Below are 20,608 nucleotides of genomic sequence, written 5' to 3' on the forward strand. Positions count from 1 at the left end.
AAAAGTGGTTTTCCCTCTTGGAATGTAAGTTGTGACTGCTTATGGCAGGGAACATTACTGAAGTGAGACATAAATACTTTCAGAAAGAGATTACACAAGGGCTTAGGGCCACTGGTGTCTTTTAAGTGTTATAAGTCAAATTATCTTCTGCATCAGGAGGATGTCTAAGTGGTTTTATTACAGAGGGTAGGAATCTTAGAAAACCTGTGTACCTGAGGAGGTTCTAAAGGCAGAGATCCCATGAAGAAGGAAGTTTGTGTCAAGCAGCAGCGAGAGCAGGATGTCTGTGTGAGCGGTGATGAGCAAGGAGCCAAGGGGGATGGCAGCATCCACGGCACACTCAGCAGCAGGGGCACAGTCCCACAGGGTCTGGGTGCAGTAGGCAGAGCTGGTTGCTGGTGACAGGGTCCATCAACAGTCCTGGACCAGGCCGGCAACAACCAAGACCAAGGTCCCTATCCAGGAAGCTCAGTCAGGAGCAGCAAGAGATGGGACATGAGGCAAGACTGGAAACAAGTCTAAGTGTGGGTCCATCAGGTCCCTCTGTCCCGTGTCATTCTTCTCGACTTGTCTTGGAGACCTTGGAGCAGTTTGGCTCCAAGTCTGGGGAAGTTATGGCTGGTTTGTAGAGGCCTCGCTGGTGACAGCGGGGACAGCAGGCAGCGACAGCCCGGGGCTGACAGGCTCCCCCTCCCCTAGGGGGCGCTCGGCTGCCCCACCCGGGTGACATAGAACCTTTGTCCAAAGGAGCCGGTGAGCGGAACACCAAAAGCCGTATGTAAAAACATTATCTGACCCTTTTTCCTGCACACCATGCTGAATTGTAACCAACGCAGCCTTGTATGAGTTTTCCAAGCATTAACAGAATGTATTTTCCAGTAAACGTTGTAAATATCGGCCTCAGCAAGGTAGAAGGTGAGTGACGCCGTTGTTGTGAGGACACTGCTGTGCAGCTCCGTGCTTCCTTGGCGTGTCCTTAAATACTTGGGCATTTGTTCCTAAAACCGTGTAATTGCAGTGATTTTGTTGGGCCCCTCTGAGTACAAAAATGGCTTTGATGGATCGCCGTGAATTTCAATATCGTTGCTACACAGCTATGAATTCACCTTTGGGAAGGGGGCGGTGTTTTTCTTCAGGTTTGCAAACACTGTCATTCTGCTGCTAAAATATTATATAAATGAGAAACACACGGATACACTGGACTGGTAAATGGTCTGGACCTGGATTTGTTGCTTTTCTTGAATACTATGTGTCTCTGACGGGTTTTTGATATTTTGTCTTTATTTTAACGAAAACTGCATATATTGTATTCCAACTAATTCAGGTGGGTTTTTGTTTCTTGAAAACAGTTATTTTTCTCTATTTTTCACGAGCATGTGTATCAACACAAGCTCCGTGTTCAGTGGACTTGAACAGGCTCCTCTGTCTGGATAAGCATGGAACAGGACTGCAGGGCACATGAGGGCGCACAGCTGTCCCACAGCCTCCTGCTGCCCGAGTGTGCCAGGCTGGATGTGACACCTTGTTCCGGAGGGCAACGCCAGTCCTGGCCGTTATTGCTCACAGCGCTCGCTGCCATCTAACCATGATGCTGTCCTCGCTTGGATTTACGCATTTTCTTTGGTAATCAAATATAGTTGACAGGAAGAGAAAATACTACATGCTGCATATTGTTTTCAATGAAAATAAAGAGGCTGGGGTGGCGAATTGAGCAGGTACCCACGTGTCACTGCGGAGGGAGCCGGTGGCAGCAGCGCTGTGGACGTACCCTGGCTTCCGGGCATGGATCTGTGCCAGGAAAGCCTTCTCGGACCTGGGGGATGGGACGAGGTCATCAAAGTGACTCCGACCAAATTCAGAATCCACATTGCTTTCTGTCTCGCTGCCCACTTCTGTGAAGCAAAAGGAAACACACGGTTCCATTTAACTTTCACGAGAGTAAGTACACTTGCCTATTTGCCACCTCCTCATAGCGAATAACTGTATATTATTCTACATATATCTGCAGAGCTCACAGTTTTCTTCTTGTGCTAAGCCAGAATAGTGAAGCTTTTGCTTGTCTGGGCTACTAGGTCGGATGTTTTTATGAGAAGACTACAGACTGCACATTGCAACGGGTCCTATATGTTCCATACTGAACGAACTTTCTAAAGAGTGAAATCTCACTACATGTAGAAGCACAAGCTTCTCAAAGCTTTTCAGCGTACCCAGCTGCACCTCTACATCCACGGCTTTCACAACTGCTGGATTCCTGAAGCTGTTATTTAGGCTTTTTTTTTCCTTCTAAAAGCATAAAAAGCTTTGAAGATACATTACACGATTTTTTTGTTGGTTCATATTTTCCTACCTCCTATTTTTTCAAATACGTGGGAAATGTCCATGTGGAGAGTACCCACCCCCATTAGCCATACTCACCAGAATTTAGTTCTCTTACCGAAGAAGACATGGTGTTGGTGCCTGAATCTGCTGCCACCAGCAAATCATTTCTCAAGTTTCGTCTTGCACCTGAAACAGAGACAGACAAAACACGGTGTTAATATTCTTCACCAGACACATGTTTTCCTGTTGAAAACAGTTCTAACCCTGCTGAAAGCTGCCATTGTGATACTTCGGGGTATCAAAGTCCTCACGAGGGACACGTGCAGAGGAGTCCTCGGCAGAATGGCCTCATTTACTTTTGCTGCATGCAGGAGCAGACGCCTCCTCTCATGCTTCATTCAACCACAGTGCCAGATATGTGGAGATTATTCATTGCCATCCAGCTTGCATTTGTGTGGTGACACCAGCAGACCAGGCCTGGAAGATGAAATCCAGCGTGAACTCGTTTAATGTGCCTGTGGGGGAGGAGGGGAGAAATGAAGTGTTTTCCAATTTTGTTGAAACTGGGTCCATCTTTTTGAAAGACTCTGTATTTTATTCATCCAGATCCACCTCAGCCCCAGTTGGCGGGAATGGAGTGCTCTTAGGATTGCATTCCTGCTTGGTGGTTATCAGGAGGAACGTGGTTTTCACAGGCCAGTGCTAATGGCCTGAAACCTGCTAAGATAACCAGGAGCGACTTCCTGGTAATCTCAGCAAAGAAATGGAGCACTGAACTGCTCCCAGAGCTCGGCAGTCCCACTGGTGAGAACAGGGCAGTTACCGCAGCCATCACGGACACGCGTGTGGCTTCAGCTTTTATGCTGTATTTGGTTGCAGCTGCCAATGTTCTCACGCCTCTTAGGAAAACTTCCACGTATTTTGTTTCATGCACCGTCCCTAGTCAACCCACTATGAGTTTTAAGTTAACCCTTTCTAGACAAGAAAAGACTTCCCACTGTCAACGGTCATGCACGCTTAAAATAAAACGCTGGAAATGAACGCTGGCTTTAGAAGAGCTTTAGCCCGCTGCTGCCTCTGCCGAGCTCAGCTGGGATGGCAATACAGGAAAGTCTCAGCCTCACCAAACCACACGGATGTGAAGAACTCGTTATCCTTTCCCAAGCAAGGGCAGGAGAGAAATAGAAAGTCCATAAGCATCAGATGAATTGCCAGGCTGCTCATGCCAACTGAATTCGTCCAGAAACTAATTTAACCCTGTTTCTCTCAACAGACCATGAAATGGCACAGCGTAATGGGCATCATTTCATGGAAATTGTGGGAGTAATTCCTGAGCGCTACCACCTGGTATTCAGTGAGGTTACTGCTCTCAGAAGAAAAAAATCCTATCTCATAATGACCCGAAAATGTGCTTTCACTTACACTGCCCAGTTAACACTTTATACGGTAGGGAAACTCTTTATCACATCGGAAACTTCTCTTTTGTGAATGGAAGATCTTTTAATACCGTTATGCAGAACAATAAAGATGGTCCTTATACAGAGGCAATGTTTGGTCGCTTTTTTTTTTGGTACAACAGATTGATTAAATTGAAATCAGCCGGAATGTTCGTTTTATGAAGGTGAGCATTACCCACAAACTCTGCACGCTCTACCATAGACGGAACACACCAGACTTGTGGTGGCACTTCTGCCGATGAAAGCAAGATGAGGTGTATTTTGTTAAAATGAAATATTTTTATTGGACTCATAAATCAGACTGCTGTGTGAAAAGTGTGGGTGTTTTTAGCCCAATATCTTTCAAGGATCCATTTCAATCCTAAAAAGCTCTAAACCAATGAAATCTTCTAAAATTTATCACTAGTAACATAAACACTTGCCCTTTAATTCTAGGTTGCAGAAGGCATTTAGCAACTCCATGGTTTTCCTGAAGACTCACGGGACAGTCAGTATGAGTGCCAACTTCAGAAGATGTGCACATGCCCTGACTTTTTCTGGATAAAGTGGGCTTTCAAACTCATTGTCCTGCTCTGACTAGAACTCAGTTGTATTTTTCTTAAGGTTCCAAAATTCTCATTACATTTTCAAAATGTTACCTATGGTAGAAATATTACTTAATTCATCTTCTAGGTTGATTTCACTACATTTGGGTGGCGGTTTCCATATCTTACGTGCTCTTATTTAGAGGAGTATGAAAAAAGATCACGACTCCCTGTAGACAGGACTCACTTTCTAGAGGGCTAAGATGTTTAGTTTAGAAAATTGCTCCAAGATACTTCAAAACAATGTGTGAAAGAATTGCAAAATATTCTTTTGGTCAAAAGAAAACACGTACATTTCAAGCAAGGGAATTAAAATAAATCACACGAACACAATCACATTCAGGAGTTAGTGAGGCCTCCAACAGGAGGTAACTTACTACCTGTTTCAGTTCTTCTTCCTAAAGAAAAAGAGGATCAGCACAAGAGATTAGCCAGGAGGTAAGTGAAGAACAGAAAACAAAGCCAGATTTGGACTATGAGGCTAAAGCTATAGTTGAGATAGTTGAAGCTGTGTGAATAGGCTGTGGTTCCTCCCCCGCACCCTTTGAAACACCAGGACAGCACAAAGAGTGCAGAAAGCTACCGTCATCTCCTACCCTAAATTCTCTTTGTCCAGACAGTGCAACGCGAGCAGGCTGCCCTGACTGCTCCTTGTAGCACTGCAGCACTCCATAGGCAGAGTGACAAGTGTCCTGTCTGCTCCCAGCCCCACAAAACCTGCTGGCTGCTCCCTGGGCTCCGCTCCTCAGGTGCCACCAACGCCTGCACTGTGGCTGCAGAAGTCTGTGCCTGAGAAGCTGCAAATGACATAAGGGGTCAAACTCATCCTTTGATGCAAATACATGTTGCTAAATGGATTTCAGCAAAATTCTTTCTGCTTTTATCAGAGCCACGTTTGGCTCAAGTTGTGCTGAATTTCCATGCACTCATTTTATCTGGCATGGCCAACAAAAAACCAAACTCTTATGCTATTCAGAACACTTTCTCCCAATGTGAATTCCTGGCATCACCTGTCCTGAGGCACGTCAGGTTGGAATAGGGCTGGATTCTGCAAATAAAACACATTTTCCATCTTACCATAGTTTGTCTTAAAAATGCACATGCTTCTTGATACCTTCATTTTTGGCTGAGATCCTTTGTTGAGGCATATTTCATCTGTTCATCTGTTATTTCTGTATTTTTGAAAATGACCAAGTGTTCTTGAGAAAGCGTTTCTAAGACCACAGAGTTAGGTGTGGTTGTCAAATGGCACCTATGACAGAACCAGCAACTGAACAGGCAAAGTTAAAGGAAAGTCAAAGCAATTTTGTATACTGTCAGCTACAGCAGATAACAGTATACAGGGCGGAGTTCTTTTTCTCACAGTTATTAGTTATCTGGTTCTACATGTCATCTTGTTTCTTTTCACAGAATCACAGAATCTCTTGTTCTGTTGTTTTGTATTTGATGTCCTCAACAGAGAAAACTCCAAAACCAGCTGAAACTGGACTACAAAAATGTTTTCTGTTTGGACGTTGCTGAATGGCCAATGCAGAGATTGCTAGCCTGAAATCCAGAGATGTGGCCAAATCCTTCTGCAAGAGCAAAGCAAGATTGTACTGCATTATGCTGCAATATTACTGAAAGGATTGTATTAATTCTCTGGTCATATCTCCCTCCTCTCCTCTCTCGCTTCACTCTGCCTGTTCTCCTCTGCAGTATCAGGTGGAGCTCCTTACCTTCAGCAGTTTCATGAGGCCTTCTAACTGAACCATGAGCTCCCTCGGGCTTTCCTGGAGAGCAGACATTCTCTGTTCCAGCTCCTCCTTCCGCGGCCTGAGAAACGAGCAGATCTGATCAGAGCTTACCCCTCACAGCATGATCAGCTTTTAGCTGCATCATTTCGCCAGCCCGACCATGAGGTATACGCCTCTAGACCGCAGGAAAGCAAACACACAGTAGGAGTTCAGTATAGTGCTTAGAAACGGGTATAGGAAAGCCAGGGAGCTCCCTGTGAGAATATTCACGGGGCTGAATATAGTGATTGGGAAAAAGAGAGACCCTGACACAGCCCCTCCTCCAAAGAGCAAATGAGGTTTAAACAAATTTGTGTTCTATTCCCTTGTGGGAATGCCTGGCAGTTTTTTTCTTTGGATCTCTCTCATCAATAACCTCCCCAGCTGTCAGAAGAAATTAAAGCCATGGCCTAAAGGACAGGAAATTACAGCAGAGGCACTGAACAGAGCCAGACATGAGAGGAGCTAAGAGAGTTCAGAAATTCAGCCAGAAAACCACAGTGATCTGCTTTTGCTCCTGTTTTTTGTCTGAAAGCAAGAGTAAGAGTGTCACATGGTGGAGACAGAATTGCTTGAAAACAGCTCTTTGGACTCGGATTCCAGCGATGGTCCTGTGACAATGTGAACACTGAGCCATCCCCAGTGTGACAGCCAGAGTGTGCCCACACACATGGGAACAGCTCTGATTCTGCACAGCTCCACTGTGCACTTGCACGTGTTCAATCACTAAATTGTTGCATCCTGGAAGCTATGATGTAAGTAACAACATTATTGGTGAAAAATACACATATTAGGTATATTTTATATATTCCTGTGTTGCAAATAACATAAAACCATTATGCTGTTAGTCTTGTACTACCTGTAAAATTTAACAATTTAATCCTAAACAAAAAACCACCGCGGTCAACAAGACTAAATGCATTTCCAATATTTAGGAAATATGAAACCCCAATTTTGAGCAGTTACTAATAAAAAAACCCAGTGATTTATACAGGATTGCTCATGTGTGCTATCTCTCACCTCTGTCTCTCAATAGGATCATATAGTAACACTGCTGGGTTGTATTTACTCTTCTGGAGGACTTCTCTATTTTCTGCTACAAATTGCCTGTCCTGGCTTTTCTCTTCCAGGCACGTAATGGCTGCAAATGCCATGAACTGTACAAAGGCAACTGAGTTGAAGAAAACTGCTAATAAAACCAAGATACCCTCTCCATGTAATTCAATGTGGCAGGTCCTAGCACAGAGCTCTGCTGTGTTTAGATTGATTTTACCAGGACAGAGAACCTAAGCAGCGTGCAATGTACAGACAGCTCTCCTGACTTGTTTCTCCAGTTACACTCCAGAGTAAGTTACTGGAGATAATGGGCTTTCCAACCTGTCTCCAAGACAGCACTGGGGATGTGAAGGAAGGTTGTGGTCAGAACCTCATCTCAGTGAGTCTGCACCGCTACAGGAGCCAGTGAGAGATGCTCGGACAGGCACCCACAACATCAAGATTCCAGCATTTCTTATACAAACTAAACTGCTCTAGTGCCCTAAATGCACCAAGGTCCAAGAATCTATGGGGTAAGAGCTGTAAATCAGTTGCTGTTCTGAGTCCTGCTGAGTCCTGCTGTTTTACACATGACAAGAACAGCCTCATGTCATCTTCAGCGTTCAGGAATTTGAGGTGGTGTCAAAATTCTGCAGTAAATCAAAAGCCAATCTTTTGCCTTTTAAATGGTGAATGTTTTAGAAGCTATGCAAGCAGTGCAGAACCACAGATTTGAAGTTATTTGCTGACTCTGACACTGCATATTAAATCAGAAAAGATATCATAATTGAGGAACTCGGCATCACTGCCCTGAGGACATCCCACGTCAGGGAATTCAAATAAGGTTATTATGCTTTTAATCTGTGTAGCGAAATCGAAAAGAGCAAAACATTAAGCACTCAGTCCTCTAACACTGTCCATTAATTTGAATTTTTAAAAATTTTTCAACTATGTCCAAAGCTAATCTCCTAAACCTGCTTAAAACAGACTTCAGGGTTGATGCACAGGAGCTACATTATTGGTATATTTTATGTAGTGTACACATTTTCATCACAGCCAGTTCTATATCTCTCACAGAATGCCACTTGCCTGTAGGTATCTAGGAGTAATTACAGACTAAAATCACTTATAGAACTGAAGAGGCTGATTTGTCTTCAGATTGGAAAGCAAATGTAATTATTTCCGAAACAGAAAAGTATTTCAGTGTGGAAAATTCAATAATAAATCTACACAGCGATTGTAAAAAAAAAACCTACCACAATTTCTTATGGCAATTTCCTTTGGTTCCGAGTCACATCACTAAAACATTACTTGTGTGAGAAGTGGCTACGTGGTCAAAAATGCTCTTCAGTCTTCTCATGAGAGAACCGCTCTATGGTGGGGGGATAAAATTGAACCTAGCATTGTTTCCCTAGAAAGAAAGTGCTTACACTCTGTTCTCTATTCGCACAAAGTGTTCTGAATAGTTCTTATTGGATTCTCTGTCTGGCTCTCACAAGATGAACCTGAGGACTTGCAGGGAGCCTACGGATCTGGGCCAATGATAATTGTTCTTCAATGTGATACCCGTGGCAAATAGTATATCCATGCAGAGTATCCTAATTAACATGCAGACACATCTATATCGATGTTTTTAACTTGGTGAGATAACTGCAGAAATGATCCTCTAAATCTCCAGCTGCTGCAGATGCCATCGCTCCTCGCTTCCCACGCGACAGGAGAATCGTTCTGCAGCCTGGTTTTGCACCATGAAGAGAACTGACCTCTCCTTAGAGCTCAACACATGGGGGAAATTTCCAAAAATTAGCTTCTGATTCTGGCTGTGTCTTCACATAGCTCTGTATTTACTTCAGCATAAACGAGATGTCTTTGTAGAAGCATTGGTTCTGACAGAACATTTTTCTCCATGTAATTAATGGTATTTGGATTGGGCTGTGGGAACCTATTCCAAATGACCTAAGGGCCTAACTGCAAACACTAATGCACGTATTTAATTTAATGTAAGTGACTAATATGTGAGATTCCTCATGCATGCTGTTCAAAGCATAACTTCAATTGCTTTTAGGACTACAGTCTGCACTGAGATGGAGAAGAAAATGCACATTGTGTTATTTACTTTTAAAAAGCCCCCAAAGCCATAAGCTGGGCTCATCTCTTGTTTCTTCTCTCATTGAGAACAACCGGCTGTCCCCAGTCCTGGCTGGAGGTTTCACTGCTGTGGACTGACCTCAGGAGACGGAGCTCTGCACGGAGCGTGGGGTGGTGTTGTGCCTTCTCTGGTGTGGGCTGAGGTGCTTGCTCATGTCCAAGTCGCAGCCTCTGGATCTCCTGTGGGATTTCTCTCGGGGAGGGGAACAGGGAGAAGACCACAAGTCAGTAATTTTCCACAAAACCAGCTCTCTGGACATCGCAAGAGGAGAACAAGTATGACTGTATGTAGCTCTTCATCAACATGGATTTAATGACTGGGCTCCAACAAACAAAAGAAGCCCTTGGCACTGGGACAGGTCTCTGCAGACTTGTAAAATAAACTTCTAGGATTTCACCATGAAGTGAAATATTTCTTCAAGACCCCCAAAAATCAGAGGTAGAAGTGAAGCAGCAATATGCTTATATTGCTCCCTCTACTTCTTCCCCATGAACATTTCAAGGATCACTAAAACTAAAACTAAAAGAGTATCTGGCACCTCTTGATTATCGGAGAAAATATTCTGCACTTAAAAATATACTTTTAGTGTATCCAGAGAACTGAGAGAAGTCAACAATTTGCAGAGAAGCCCTTTAACAGGACTTGTTATGACGGGCTGGCCAGCCCTGCAGTGCTGTCAAAAGGCTCATAAAAAGCTTTGCAGCAGCAGGTTTCAACCTTTGTGTATTTCTTCTCTTCTTCAGAGCGTGCCGGACAGCAGACGGCCAGGAGGCAGCCGCGAACTATGAGAGACAAATGGCGACTGGAGCTGGTGGCTCATCACACGGGGACAGAAGGCAGAGCAGAGTCTGGAGCGGGAAACCCTCTGGTCTGGGCTGGCCTCTGTTTCACAGTCCGGCAGTGCAGGCAGAGCTCTGCTGACACACGTTTCACGGCACCAGGCGGCCTGATGCCCAGGGCAGATCCTCTGTGCTGACAAACCAGCGTCACTCCTTTTTGGGCTGGGCTGGCCTATTGCTCCTGCACACTCTCCCTCGGTCTCGGTCACATTTGTACCCAGTGTCTCCCTTGATCAGCAGCCTAACTTGCTGCTAACCTTTCTGCAAGCCCTTCCCAGACAGACTGTGTTCTGGAGAGCTTTACTCACCTTTTCCACAAGTAAAAGCAGGGCAGCATAACATTACCAGTGTGACCGATCCTTTTATCATTTCATGTTATAGAGCTACAGAGGCTTTAATTCAAAGTTAATCTGGTTTTTGAAACAGGACAGGCTTTTTTTTTAAACTCTAAACAAGCAGCTGCAAACAGTAAAGTATCAACGGTTATATCAAACCATTGAGCAGTACACTCATTAAAACACTGGGTGGCTGTGGATTTCAAAGCCTTTGTCCTATTCTGTGGGCCTTTTTGTGCCCTCTGCTTTTTGCAGCAAGAAGTATATGTACATGCGTTAGCACATAGCACAGAAGGAGGTGGTAACAATGTAGGTGGTAAAACAAATATATACAATAGATGGGTCTGAACAAAACCAGGTGCTTTATGGACGCTTACCGGTTTTTATTTTCAAGCTCTGCAATCAGCTGCCTCTGTTGCTTGTTTGCATCAACGGTGAAGGAGATGTCTGACGCCCCTCTCTGCTGACCCTGCTGCTGCTGTAAAAGAAAAGGCTGCATTGAAGGAGGAAAAGCCAATGGGCACCCCTGGGTTCAACACAGATCTGGTCTGCGAAACCTCCTTACCTGCAGAAAACGCAGTACCAGGCTCGCCCACACCAAAAAAAGAGCACCCATGTTGTGCTCATGCCAGTACGGCTCCATTGCTGGTAAAAGCAGGGTAAGTGCGAGAGTAAACAAGACTCAGTGCTTACCATCCTGCCATTCATTGCTTCAAGGAGCTTCCTCTGAACCAACTGTAAAAGGCAAAGCCACTGCTGCAGGCAGTTGCTGCAATACGGCTCTTCATTTTGATTGTACAGTCAAGAGGAATACCACGAAGCAAAAACCAGTGTTCCTCTCCAAAAAGAAGAGGATGTGTTTCCAGTGCAGCGATGGTTCCTTCTCTTGAAAGTTCTGCTTTCCATCTGAAAGCTGGACTCCGTTTTGAGTCTGGCTGGGTGGCCCACTAGGCCAAGTTTTCCCACACGCTCTGGTGATACCTCAGGAAAGCTCTTTCCCCAGTCCTCCAGGTAGAGCAGAACCCTTTTCCTCCCAATAAAATTCAGTGTTAAATAAACTATTACCAAACTAGGTAGTGTTTACTACAGTTTCATTGGACTATGCTCTTTTTTCATGTTTATCAGCAACAACCAAATATTGGTTTGTTCACACTCCTGTATTTCAGTATTGTATCAATGGCAATGCAGAGCAAGACATCCACATTTTCACAGCTATCAAAGATACCCATTCATTTCTAGCTCCAATCTGAAAGAATCAGACATTGGAAAATACTCTGCTGTGTTACTGCTGTGATTGATCCCAGTGTTTCTCACCATGAGAGCCCCGTGAAGTGTAACTCTGGAGCCCAATTTTACGTGATGCCAGGCACCTCCTCCTCCAGGAGGTGGCACCTTGCAAGAAGGAACCCTCAGAAAGGATGAAGATCCATCTCAGTGCTAACCTGTGCCACCACTGTCTGTGGGCAAAGGACAGCACATCGTGCTTGTCACCACTGGCTACTCTTTCTGCTCCAGGTACATTTTCCCATTAACACTCCAACCCTAGGGAAGCAGAGCAGTGCATAAGGAAAAACCGATACATTCTGGTGGATATAATGACTGATACAGAGGGAACTGAGACCTTTATTCTGAATGGTCAGGGTTATTAGTACATTTTGTTCCCCAGAAAACAGAACGGCCATCAGCAAAGCTTTACAAATTTCCACTGTGCTCCTAATGCAGTGTGACTCTTGTGATTCGAAAGATTCTGTATACAGAAACATTCTCTTTTCCTTCTGTCTCCTTTGCTTAAATAGCACAGACGGATGGCAATAAGAAATTCAGTATATTCCTTCAAACCAGCTCTAATTAAAAGTTACTTAAATATTGTTTCCTAAGTTTTCCCCCATATCACAGACACATGTTATATAGAACTGTTTTCTACTAGTTTCTACCCAGAGACATTATTAATGGGATAACTTGTTCCCATAAAGGATTATTGCCCTTCAGAAATGGGACCTTCACCTGCAGGTTGCCTTAAATTTGAGTCACTGTGTCACACCTCTGGAAGGGACTGATTTGGGCTGGGCCGGCAGACCAGAGCGCCCCTCTCTTCCCCTGCAGCCACAGGCAATGTGAAATCCTCCACAGCGGAGGGGTGCACGGGACCACAGATTTGTCCTTACCTCCTGCCCTTGGGATGAAGGTGACTCAGTGCTTTTACATGAAGAGCGGGGCCTGATTTTGCCCTTTCAACTGACCCTGCAGTGTAAATCTCAGTGTGAAAATGTGCTTCTTGGCACTCTGGACCTGCTGCTTTTCACTTGACCATCATTTATGGTCCCTTGTTCTATCAAATTTCCTGAGACAGGAAAAAAGTAACTAGGCTGACCTTATTTATGCCATTTAAGATTTTATATACTTCCATCGGGTCCCTCCTTCATTCTCTCTTATTCCTGAATATAGTTAGTGAGGTTTTAGCCTGTCATCACCTTTTATCTTGGGATACATAGAATAGAACAATCATTGCTCTGAAATGAAGATGGGAGCCAGGGCTAACGCAGGGGTCATCACAGTCATCCTGCTGGAGATCATTCTTCAAAACCCTCAGCACTTAGGGCCCCAGCGGCCGTGATATTTGAACTAAAGAGTAAAATGGATTCACCACCCCATTTTTCCACTCCAGTAAATCATTCATTTTTAACCCAAGCTAGTCCAGACAATATTTTCTAGTCTTTCCTGAGTTCAAGATGTCAGATTCCCTTTGCTGTAGTTGTTTAAATACCATTGCATTAGTATATAGATTATATGCATTAATAAGTGGATGCTTTGGTTTAAATGGACTGCATAATAGTATTACTACCAAAGCATAACAGCATCTGTTGAAAAGGATAGGGAAAATTAATCATTAAGACTGTCAGATGTAATTTCCCCGATCTTGCCAAGCCCCTGGAACATGACAGAAGGGAAGTTCCTTCCTTTAATTAAAACACTTACTGATGAAGAAGTTTCTGCTGCCAGCCTTGCTGCGTACCTGGCGATCAGCTTATGTTCTTCATCCAGGCGACTTGCGCTGTCGAGCACGCTGCTCAGGATTGGAGGGGAAGGAGGGAAGACGTTAACACGGGATAAAAATGACCATTGCTCTGTCACACTGCCTGCTCACACCGCCCCCATCACAGAATTCAGAAGCAAAATGTCACCAAATTAACAATGGCAGGTGTTAATTGAGCAAAGGGGAGAAGTGGGAGGGTAATGAATGTCCCCCGATAGCCTTAAAATTGTGTCACCACTGGTGAGAAAAGTCTCGGACGTGCCAGTCTCCCGTGAAATTTTTGCAATAGAGGCATCAGTGTGGTCTTCATGACTTGCTTATTCTACAAACCTTCACTTTATAAGTAATTTACTATAGAAAATACTGACAAATTAAGTCCACCTGATAACTGGCAAGGCCATTGTACAGGCGGATACACAGTACCTCAAGAAAAGGTGTTTAACCATTCATACCCACCCCCAGGTATTGTTAGGACGTTATGGAGAAAAACGTGTTCAGTGCCGAATAAACCTCTTGTAAAGAGGCCCTCTGGATTTCAGAGTTTTGCCAGATGGTTTATTCCTCAACTAGGAGATAGTGAACTAGAAAAAGCCATAGGAAATATACCATCCACAACCTAGGAAATTAAAAATGTCACTACGGCTGCTCTTCAGGGGCTCCAGGAAGAGATGTCATCACTAAGCAAGATAGTCCTACAAAATCGCATGGTCCTGGACCTCCTGACTGCAAAAGAAGGAGGAGTTTGTGTGGTGATAAACCAAAGCTGTTGTTCATATATTAATCAGGAGAAACGGGTAGAAACAGATATTCAAAAGATACGGGAACACTCTCGGATCCTCCATCTAGTTACCAGAGACAATACAACAGGGGGATTCTCTAATTTATGGGAAGGCCTCACTTCCTGGCTTCCCAACTTAACCTGGTTACGATCCTTATTTGGAGCTTTAGTGGGAATATCAGCTTCAGGGATACTGGTCTGTATGACGATGAGGTGTTCCCTGTGGTGTTGCCAGAGTGCCGGGACACTTGGAGCAACTGGAAGAAACATCAACTAAGGCAGGAGCAAGAATCTAATAGGTATTTTGTAAAGACATTGGATAAAGAATAATCATATCAGTAACAGAACTTACTAACCTGTTAGAAAAGGGGGAATGATACAGGGGATTGACAATTAACTAATTAACTCTGAAAGAACTAAACCTACCCCACATCACTAAAGAGCCAACAGAGAGCTAACGCCTTAACCCACATAGGCTTGCTTAGCTCTGTGTAACTTATTGTACGAGAAACAGGAGTTCGCTGACGCCTTGCACAGATAATAATCCTTGGTGCATCCTTGGGTGAACCAGATAACAGAAACCTGGGCACAGGACAGGAGATACGCCAGTTTAACCAGCTCAGCAGGCTGAGACCCAACCAACTCATCACACTGGACCAACGGTGACCGCGTACAGAGAAGAGGACCCGGGGTCACGATCACTGCGCAGCCGCAACCAGGAGGAGCCGGAGGTGGAGACTCTGGAAATGGTCTCCTGAACTCATTGTAATCAGAACGGCCTTCTCAGGGACAGGGTATGAATATGTACAGGCGCTCCTAAAACTGCCATGAATACCTAACACTTTACTGTATTTAACCAAGCTCACAGCTACTGTAAAATACACACGTATTAGGTGAAATTATTCTCCGTGTGCCCGACATTGTAGATAAATAGGTAAAATCCATATGTTCCTTACAACCTCAAGGTTTGTAAGGTCAGCGCCACGCCTCAAGGGCTCAAAATGGTGCCAGAATCACCTCAGGGCTCAAAACGACGGCACCAGGGGAACCGAGATCACCTCAAACCACTTCAAAACACAAAATGCTGCCCCCAGGGGCACCAAGATCACCTCAGGGCTCAAAATGGTGCCAGAATCACCTCAGGGCTCAAATGGTGGCCCCTGGGGTGTTGGGATCACCTCACGCCAAGAAAACCCTTGAGGAGCTGGAGTGAGCTCAGAGGAGGGAGCGGAGCTGGGGAAGGGGCTGGAGAAGGAGGTTGAGGTTGGAAATTGGGGGTAATTTCTTCCCCAAAGGCTGTGGGGCGTTGGAACAGGCTGCCCAGGGCAGTGCTGGAGTCGCCATCCCTGGAGGGGCGAACAGACGAGGTTCTTGGGGACGTTTCAGTGCTGGGGTTGGGTTAATGGACTCAATGACCTTGGGGGGCTTTTCCGCCCAAAACAAGGGGCTAATTGGCCGCTTTTGGGCATTCCTGCACAGCCGCTGTCTCCTGGCCGGTCGGGCCGGCTCGGGGGGACACCGGGGGTGTCTCCGCAGACATGGGGGGTTCATCCCGGCTCCGGTTCTCTCCCTCCAGCCCTCAGGATCCTGGAGCGGGACCCCGACCCCTCCACCCGCACCCTGGCAGGTCAGACCATGCTCCTCCTCACCACCAGGACGAATCAGCCGAGACAGCGGCCGACCCTGCGGTCCCTCTTCTGCTGGCGCAGCTAAGCCCGGCTTAAGCGCAGCTTTTCTCACCAAAACACCTGGAATTTCTGACAATAACTCCGAAAAGGAGCCGAGTTTAACCCCATTAAGATCATAGGGAAGATCCCAATTAAGGAAATCCACACTAATAAAAAAGCTGAGTTTACCTCCATTAAGATCGTAGGGAAGACCCCAGTTAAGGAAATTCACACTAATAAAAATGCCAAGTTTATCCCCATTAAGCAGCAGCAAAGTCCAGCCCAGAGGGCAGCGAAACCCCCAGTATTTTGCATTTGAGAAGAGCCCAGGATGTTCATCCCAGTTTGAGAAACAAAAAAGGGGCAAAATGGGGATTTTGCTGCAAACGCGAGAACTTGAGCATCCGGGTGTTTCATGCAGGGGTCGCTCGGGGGGAATAAAATGCTTGAGGCCCAAAGGGATTTGTGGGAAATTGGCGACGGGCATTTCAACTCCAGTTGGGCATCGGGGGAATGGTTGGACTCGATGATCTTAAAGGTCTTTTCCAATGCAAGTTATCTGGGGATTCTATAAACCAGAGGAAACTGGGGGGGTTAAATTGTGGTGCAGGGGGGAAAAGTGGGGGACGTGTCCCCCCTTGTGGCCCTCATATCCCTTCCAGGTCCCCTTTGTCCCCCCACCCCCATGTTGCCCCTGATGTCCCCTCTATGTCCTCTGTGCCCCCCCCATCCCGTGTGTCACAGAGGCACCCCGATAGTTTTAGGCAGACAACGGGGTCCAAAACAAACTTTTATTCTGGTCAAAGAGGTGCAGCAGATTAACCGGTAAAGAACGGGGTTTTAGCTCTCCAAGAACATAAATACAGGTTTGAGTATCAGTTCAGGAAGTTATTGGGGTGCAGCAAATAATAACAATGGGGATCCACAGTGTGCACACACGTGGCTCACCGAACACAACGCCAGAGCCGCCCCTGACTCCGGGAAAAGTGTGCACTTGCCTGAATCTGGCAAGGAATTACTAAAGAAAATACATGTCCTTATATTTAAGCACGGAATACGCTCACTTTGCCTAAGTGAGGAAAAACAAACAGAGCCCCGCGATCCTGCAGGAATTATTTCACTCACCCACACTGGAGATGAGGGAATCCCGGTCCCCGGAGATCACCTCCGGCAGCCACCCTGCCTAAGGGGGAGGGCTCTGGCGGCAGCATTTGGCCCGTGCTCCGAGAGGTCCACACAACAGGCAGCCTGTTTCTGAGCATGGTTCTGAAAGAGCATAGAGATTTATTCTAGTCAGCAATGTAGAAAGATTTCTGTATATCTGTTCTGACAACAGAGCCAAGAAGACACGGAAGTGAAAAGGAAACAAGAACCATACGTAGAGCGGAGAATGGGATGAAGCGAGTACTTCAAATTAATACGTACAGAGACCAAAAAATCTCTAATCAGAGTGCTCCCCCAATTTATTTCACAGGAATTTTCATGTATAACAGAAGTTTGAATGTATATGTACTGCGAATAAATAAATTGCTTTCGGATTTCAGTAAAGCTTTGACAGTGTCTCTGGCAGCACTGTCCTGGACAAGGTGTCCAGCACACAGCTGGATAAACACACAGTGCAGTGGGTGAGCAACTGGCTGACGGGCTGGGCTCAAAGCGCTCGAGTAAATGGGGTCATGTTGGGTTGGACACCCGTCACTAGTGGGTTCCACAAGCATCCCTCTTAGTGCCAGCAGTCCTGGCTGTACTTACAGACTGGGGCACGAGATGCTGGAGAGCAGCTCTGCAGAGGGATCTGGGCTTTCTGGTTGATGGCAAGCTGAACATGAGCCAACAGTGTCCCTGGAGCCAAGAGGGACCCGTGTCCTGGGGTGCATCCAGCACAGCATCGCCAGCCGGGCCAGGGAGGTGATCGTCCCGCTCTGCTCTGCACTGCTGCGGCCTCACCTGGAGCACTGGGTGCAGTTCTGGGCGCCACAGGATAAAAAGGATATAAAGCTATTGGAGGGTGTCCAGAAGAGGTTGGTGAAGGCTCTGGAGAAGAAGCCATATGAGGAGCAGACCGGCGAATGACACCCGGTGTGTCCGGACACCGCCTGTTACATCTTCGGGAGAAGCAGCTCACACCGGGCTCCAGTATTTTTCCATCACACTCCTGATACTCTTTTGAGCACAACAGAAAGACGAGAAAGAAGGTGCTTCAGTCTGTGCGGGGCTCACGGGCGGGCCCGGCACAGCGGCTGCACACAGGCTGCCAGTGCAGCCCCGTTCCCGCCGGGACTGCACCCGCACCAGACGCAGCGAACTCAACACCAGGGGGAGCACCGCCCGCACTCGGCGGGAAAAGGGAAGCGCTGCAATGGCTCCCGAACGATCTTTCTCTCCCGCATTTAAGGCGCGGACACTTCGGGAAAGCCCGGGCGGGTCTGACACGGCCGGTGCCGCTGCCTGTCCACCCCGCTCCGCGCCGCCGCTCCCCGCGGCCCAGCGGCTCCCCCTGGGCCCGGCCCCGGCCCCGGCCCCGTTCCGCCTCGCCCACCTGGCGCTCCCGCTTGGCCGACGGCTCCTCCTTCACCTCGGTCACGAACACACACGGCACCGCCCGCTGCCCCGCGCCCCGCCGCCTCATGGCCCCGGCCACCCGAGCCCGCCCGCTCCCAACGCCGGACCAGCGCCGGGCGGAACTGCGGCTGCACCGCCCCGCGCTGCGCCACGGGAAATGGAGAACGGGACCGCCCGCCCGCCAGGAGCCCCGCGACGCACCCGAGCGCTGGGGAGGGCGGGACGGGGCGGGGCGGGGCGGGGCGGGGCGGGGCGGGGCGGGGGCGGTGGCCTCGGGGCACCTCCCCAGAGCCGCCAGCGAGGCGGGGGCCTCCCCTCCCGGAGGCGCCCAGCGCGGCCGCGGGCCTGGGGCACCCCCGGGCTCCAGGCGCCGTTCTCTCTCCAGAGCGGCTCCGCTGTGTTTTCGGCTCCGGGCTGAGGCAGCGCGCCCTGGCGGTGCCGTCGGTGCCGTTGGCCCGGCAGCCGTTCCTCGGGCTGTTTTCTGCTTGCCCGGTGCCGCACGCCCGGCTGGGGCAGGGATGCCCGGGCCCCGGGCCGTGGGGAACTCGCCGTGTCGGTTTTGCCCCCGTCAGCACAGGGGGCTCCGGGTGGTTCCCGGGCTCTGCGCCTCGGGATAAACCTTGGAAGCGGTGCTGGGCTGACCCTGCCTGGACAGCAGGTGCCCACCAAAGCTGCTCTGTCACTGCCCCTCAGCTGGGCAGGAGAGAGAAGAGAAACAAAGCACCCACGGGTCGAGATGAGGACAGGGAGACATCGCTCACCCATTACTGTCACAGGCAAAACAGACTCCGCTAGTGGGAATTAATTCAGTACCAATCAAATCTGAGTGGAGTAATGAGAAATAAAACCTAAATCTTCAACCACCTTCCCAACACCCCTCCATGCAAAGAGCTACAGTGAGGAAAATGTTGGGCAGAAGGGTTTTGCTTAAAAAATGGTCAATAAGCTTTGTCTTTGCATTATCAAAGGTTTGTTTCTCAGGCCACAGCTCCTTCAGCAAGGGGCTGGGTATTATTTAAGCCCCGGCAAATGGGTTTGTTCCATTTCTCGTTAAAGAAACACTGGGATGGGAGACTCCGAAATAGCCCGATTTTCTGTAATTCACACTGAAGCAATGGAGATGAAGGAAGATGTCCGAGCTGGACGTGTCCCCTGGCCCATGATGGTGACATCAGGAGCTGGAGGAGCAGTTGGAACTTTCGAAACGTAACATTCTATACTGGCCGCAACCGCCTCTGTTGAGTTGGCCGGCTGCAGGAGGCACCAGCTGCTTTGTGCTGGTGCCTTCTGCGGGCATTGGGAGCTGCAAAAATGAGCCGAACTGGGAAAAAGTGCCACTTCCAGTGTTCCCCAGATGCACAGGTAAATGCTGTAGATCTTAGAGTGCTTTGGATCCTTGATTTCTTGATACAGCCGTCTGTTATGTAAACGTAGAAGCTGATGTGTCTCTCTGGGTCATGGCCACATCTGTAGATGAAATATCGGGTTTTTGGAAGTGGTGAGAAGAGGTAATGATCATCTGAACCGTGGGAATTTCTCATGTGAACTGCGCTCGGGTACTCAGGGAACACATAAAAGTCATGGGTGACGATCACTCATCTTTCGTATTGAATCAGGATTATATTGATTTTGAATACGTAGGCCACGTTTATAATTTCTGCTTTTAGTTCCTTCCTGAAGTACTGCAAAACAAGTTATTGAGAAGAAAGTCCTGCAACGTGTGTTTGCCCTGGATTTGAATTCCACCTGTTGAAGATCCAGGGTTGGGTGTTGGGCTCTCCATTGTCGCATCCATTTCGACAGAGGGGGTTTTGGCATTAATGCCCGGGAGCTGGGCTTTGGCTCCAGAGCCCAGTGTGTCCCAGGGGATGGCCCAGTTGTACTGACTGCAGCCCAAACGTGGCGTGGTTTGGAGATGCTGCTTTTAGACCCAGCTGGTAATGTCTGAACCTCCCAATGCACAGAGAGCTGGGAGATGGTGTGAGCAGTGCACTGACAGCAGTCTCACAACACCGATTCCCAAACTTGTCGTTTTTCGGTTTTTGCTGGGCATCTTTCTGGGTTTGATGTCCTG

The 20,608-nt window shown here is 47.4% G+C and overlaps 1 protein-coding gene across 12 annotated transcripts; it reads right to left on the minus strand.

Moving 5' to 3' along the window:
* Positions 1 to 1,263: 1,263 nt before the first annotated feature.
* On the minus strand, positions 1,264 to 18,750 carry LOC136112534 (dystrobrevin alpha-like). 12 transcript variants are annotated; one of them, XM_071799195.1, is made up of 11 exons: positions 18,512 to 18,733; positions 17,725 to 18,135; positions 17,098 to 17,238; positions 13,470 to 13,557; positions 10,871 to 10,968; positions 9,398 to 9,511; positions 6,079 to 6,175; positions 4,741 to 4,758; positions 2,676 to 2,834; positions 2,435 to 2,505; positions 1,874 to 1,892 (listed from the first exon to the last, which is right to left on the minus strand). In XM_071799195.1, exons 2-9 carry the CDS (start codon positions 17,859 to 17,861, stop codon positions 2,826 to 2,828), a joined length of 702 nt encoding a protein of 233 aa, XP_071655296.1. In that variant the 5' UTR covers positions 17,862 to 18,135; positions 18,512 to 18,733; the 3' UTR covers positions 1,874 to 1,892; positions 2,435 to 2,505; positions 2,676 to 2,825. The 12 variants fall into 12 exon arrangements, with proteins under 12 accessions (XP_071655291.1, XP_071655294.1, XP_071655297.1 ...); XM_071799190.1 differs by lacking the exon at positions 2,676 to 2,834 and having other exon boundaries at positions 1,264 to 1,892; positions 4,741 to 5,157; positions 18,512 to 18,738; XM_071799193.1 differs by lacking the exon at positions 2,676 to 2,834 and having other exon boundaries at positions 1,264 to 1,892.
* Positions 18,751 to 20,608: the final 1,858 nt, after the last annotated feature.

Source organism: Patagioenas fasciata, chromosome 25 (genome assembly GCF_037038585.1).
Source record: "Patagioenas fasciata isolate bPatFas1 chromosome 25, bPatFas1.hap1, whole genome shotgun sequence".
In the NCBI taxonomy this organism is placed as follows: domain Eukaryota; kingdom Metazoa; phylum Chordata; class Aves; order Columbiformes; family Columbidae; genus Patagioenas; species Patagioenas fasciata.

Coding starts and splice junctions, on each gene's coding strand:
- LOC136112534 (XM_071799190.1), bottom strand. CDS start 17,861: ATGCTGTGCTGGATGCACCCCAGGACACGGGTCCCTCTTGGCTCCAGG. Junction 13,558..17,097: donor TTCCCTCATCTCCAGTGTGG/GTGAGTGAAATA, acceptor AATCCTGAGCAG/CGTGCTCGACAGCGCAAGTC. Junction 5,158..6,078: donor GCCTCATGAAACTGCTGAAG/GTAAGGAGCTCC, acceptor TGTCATTTGCAG/CTTCTCAGGCACAGACTTCT.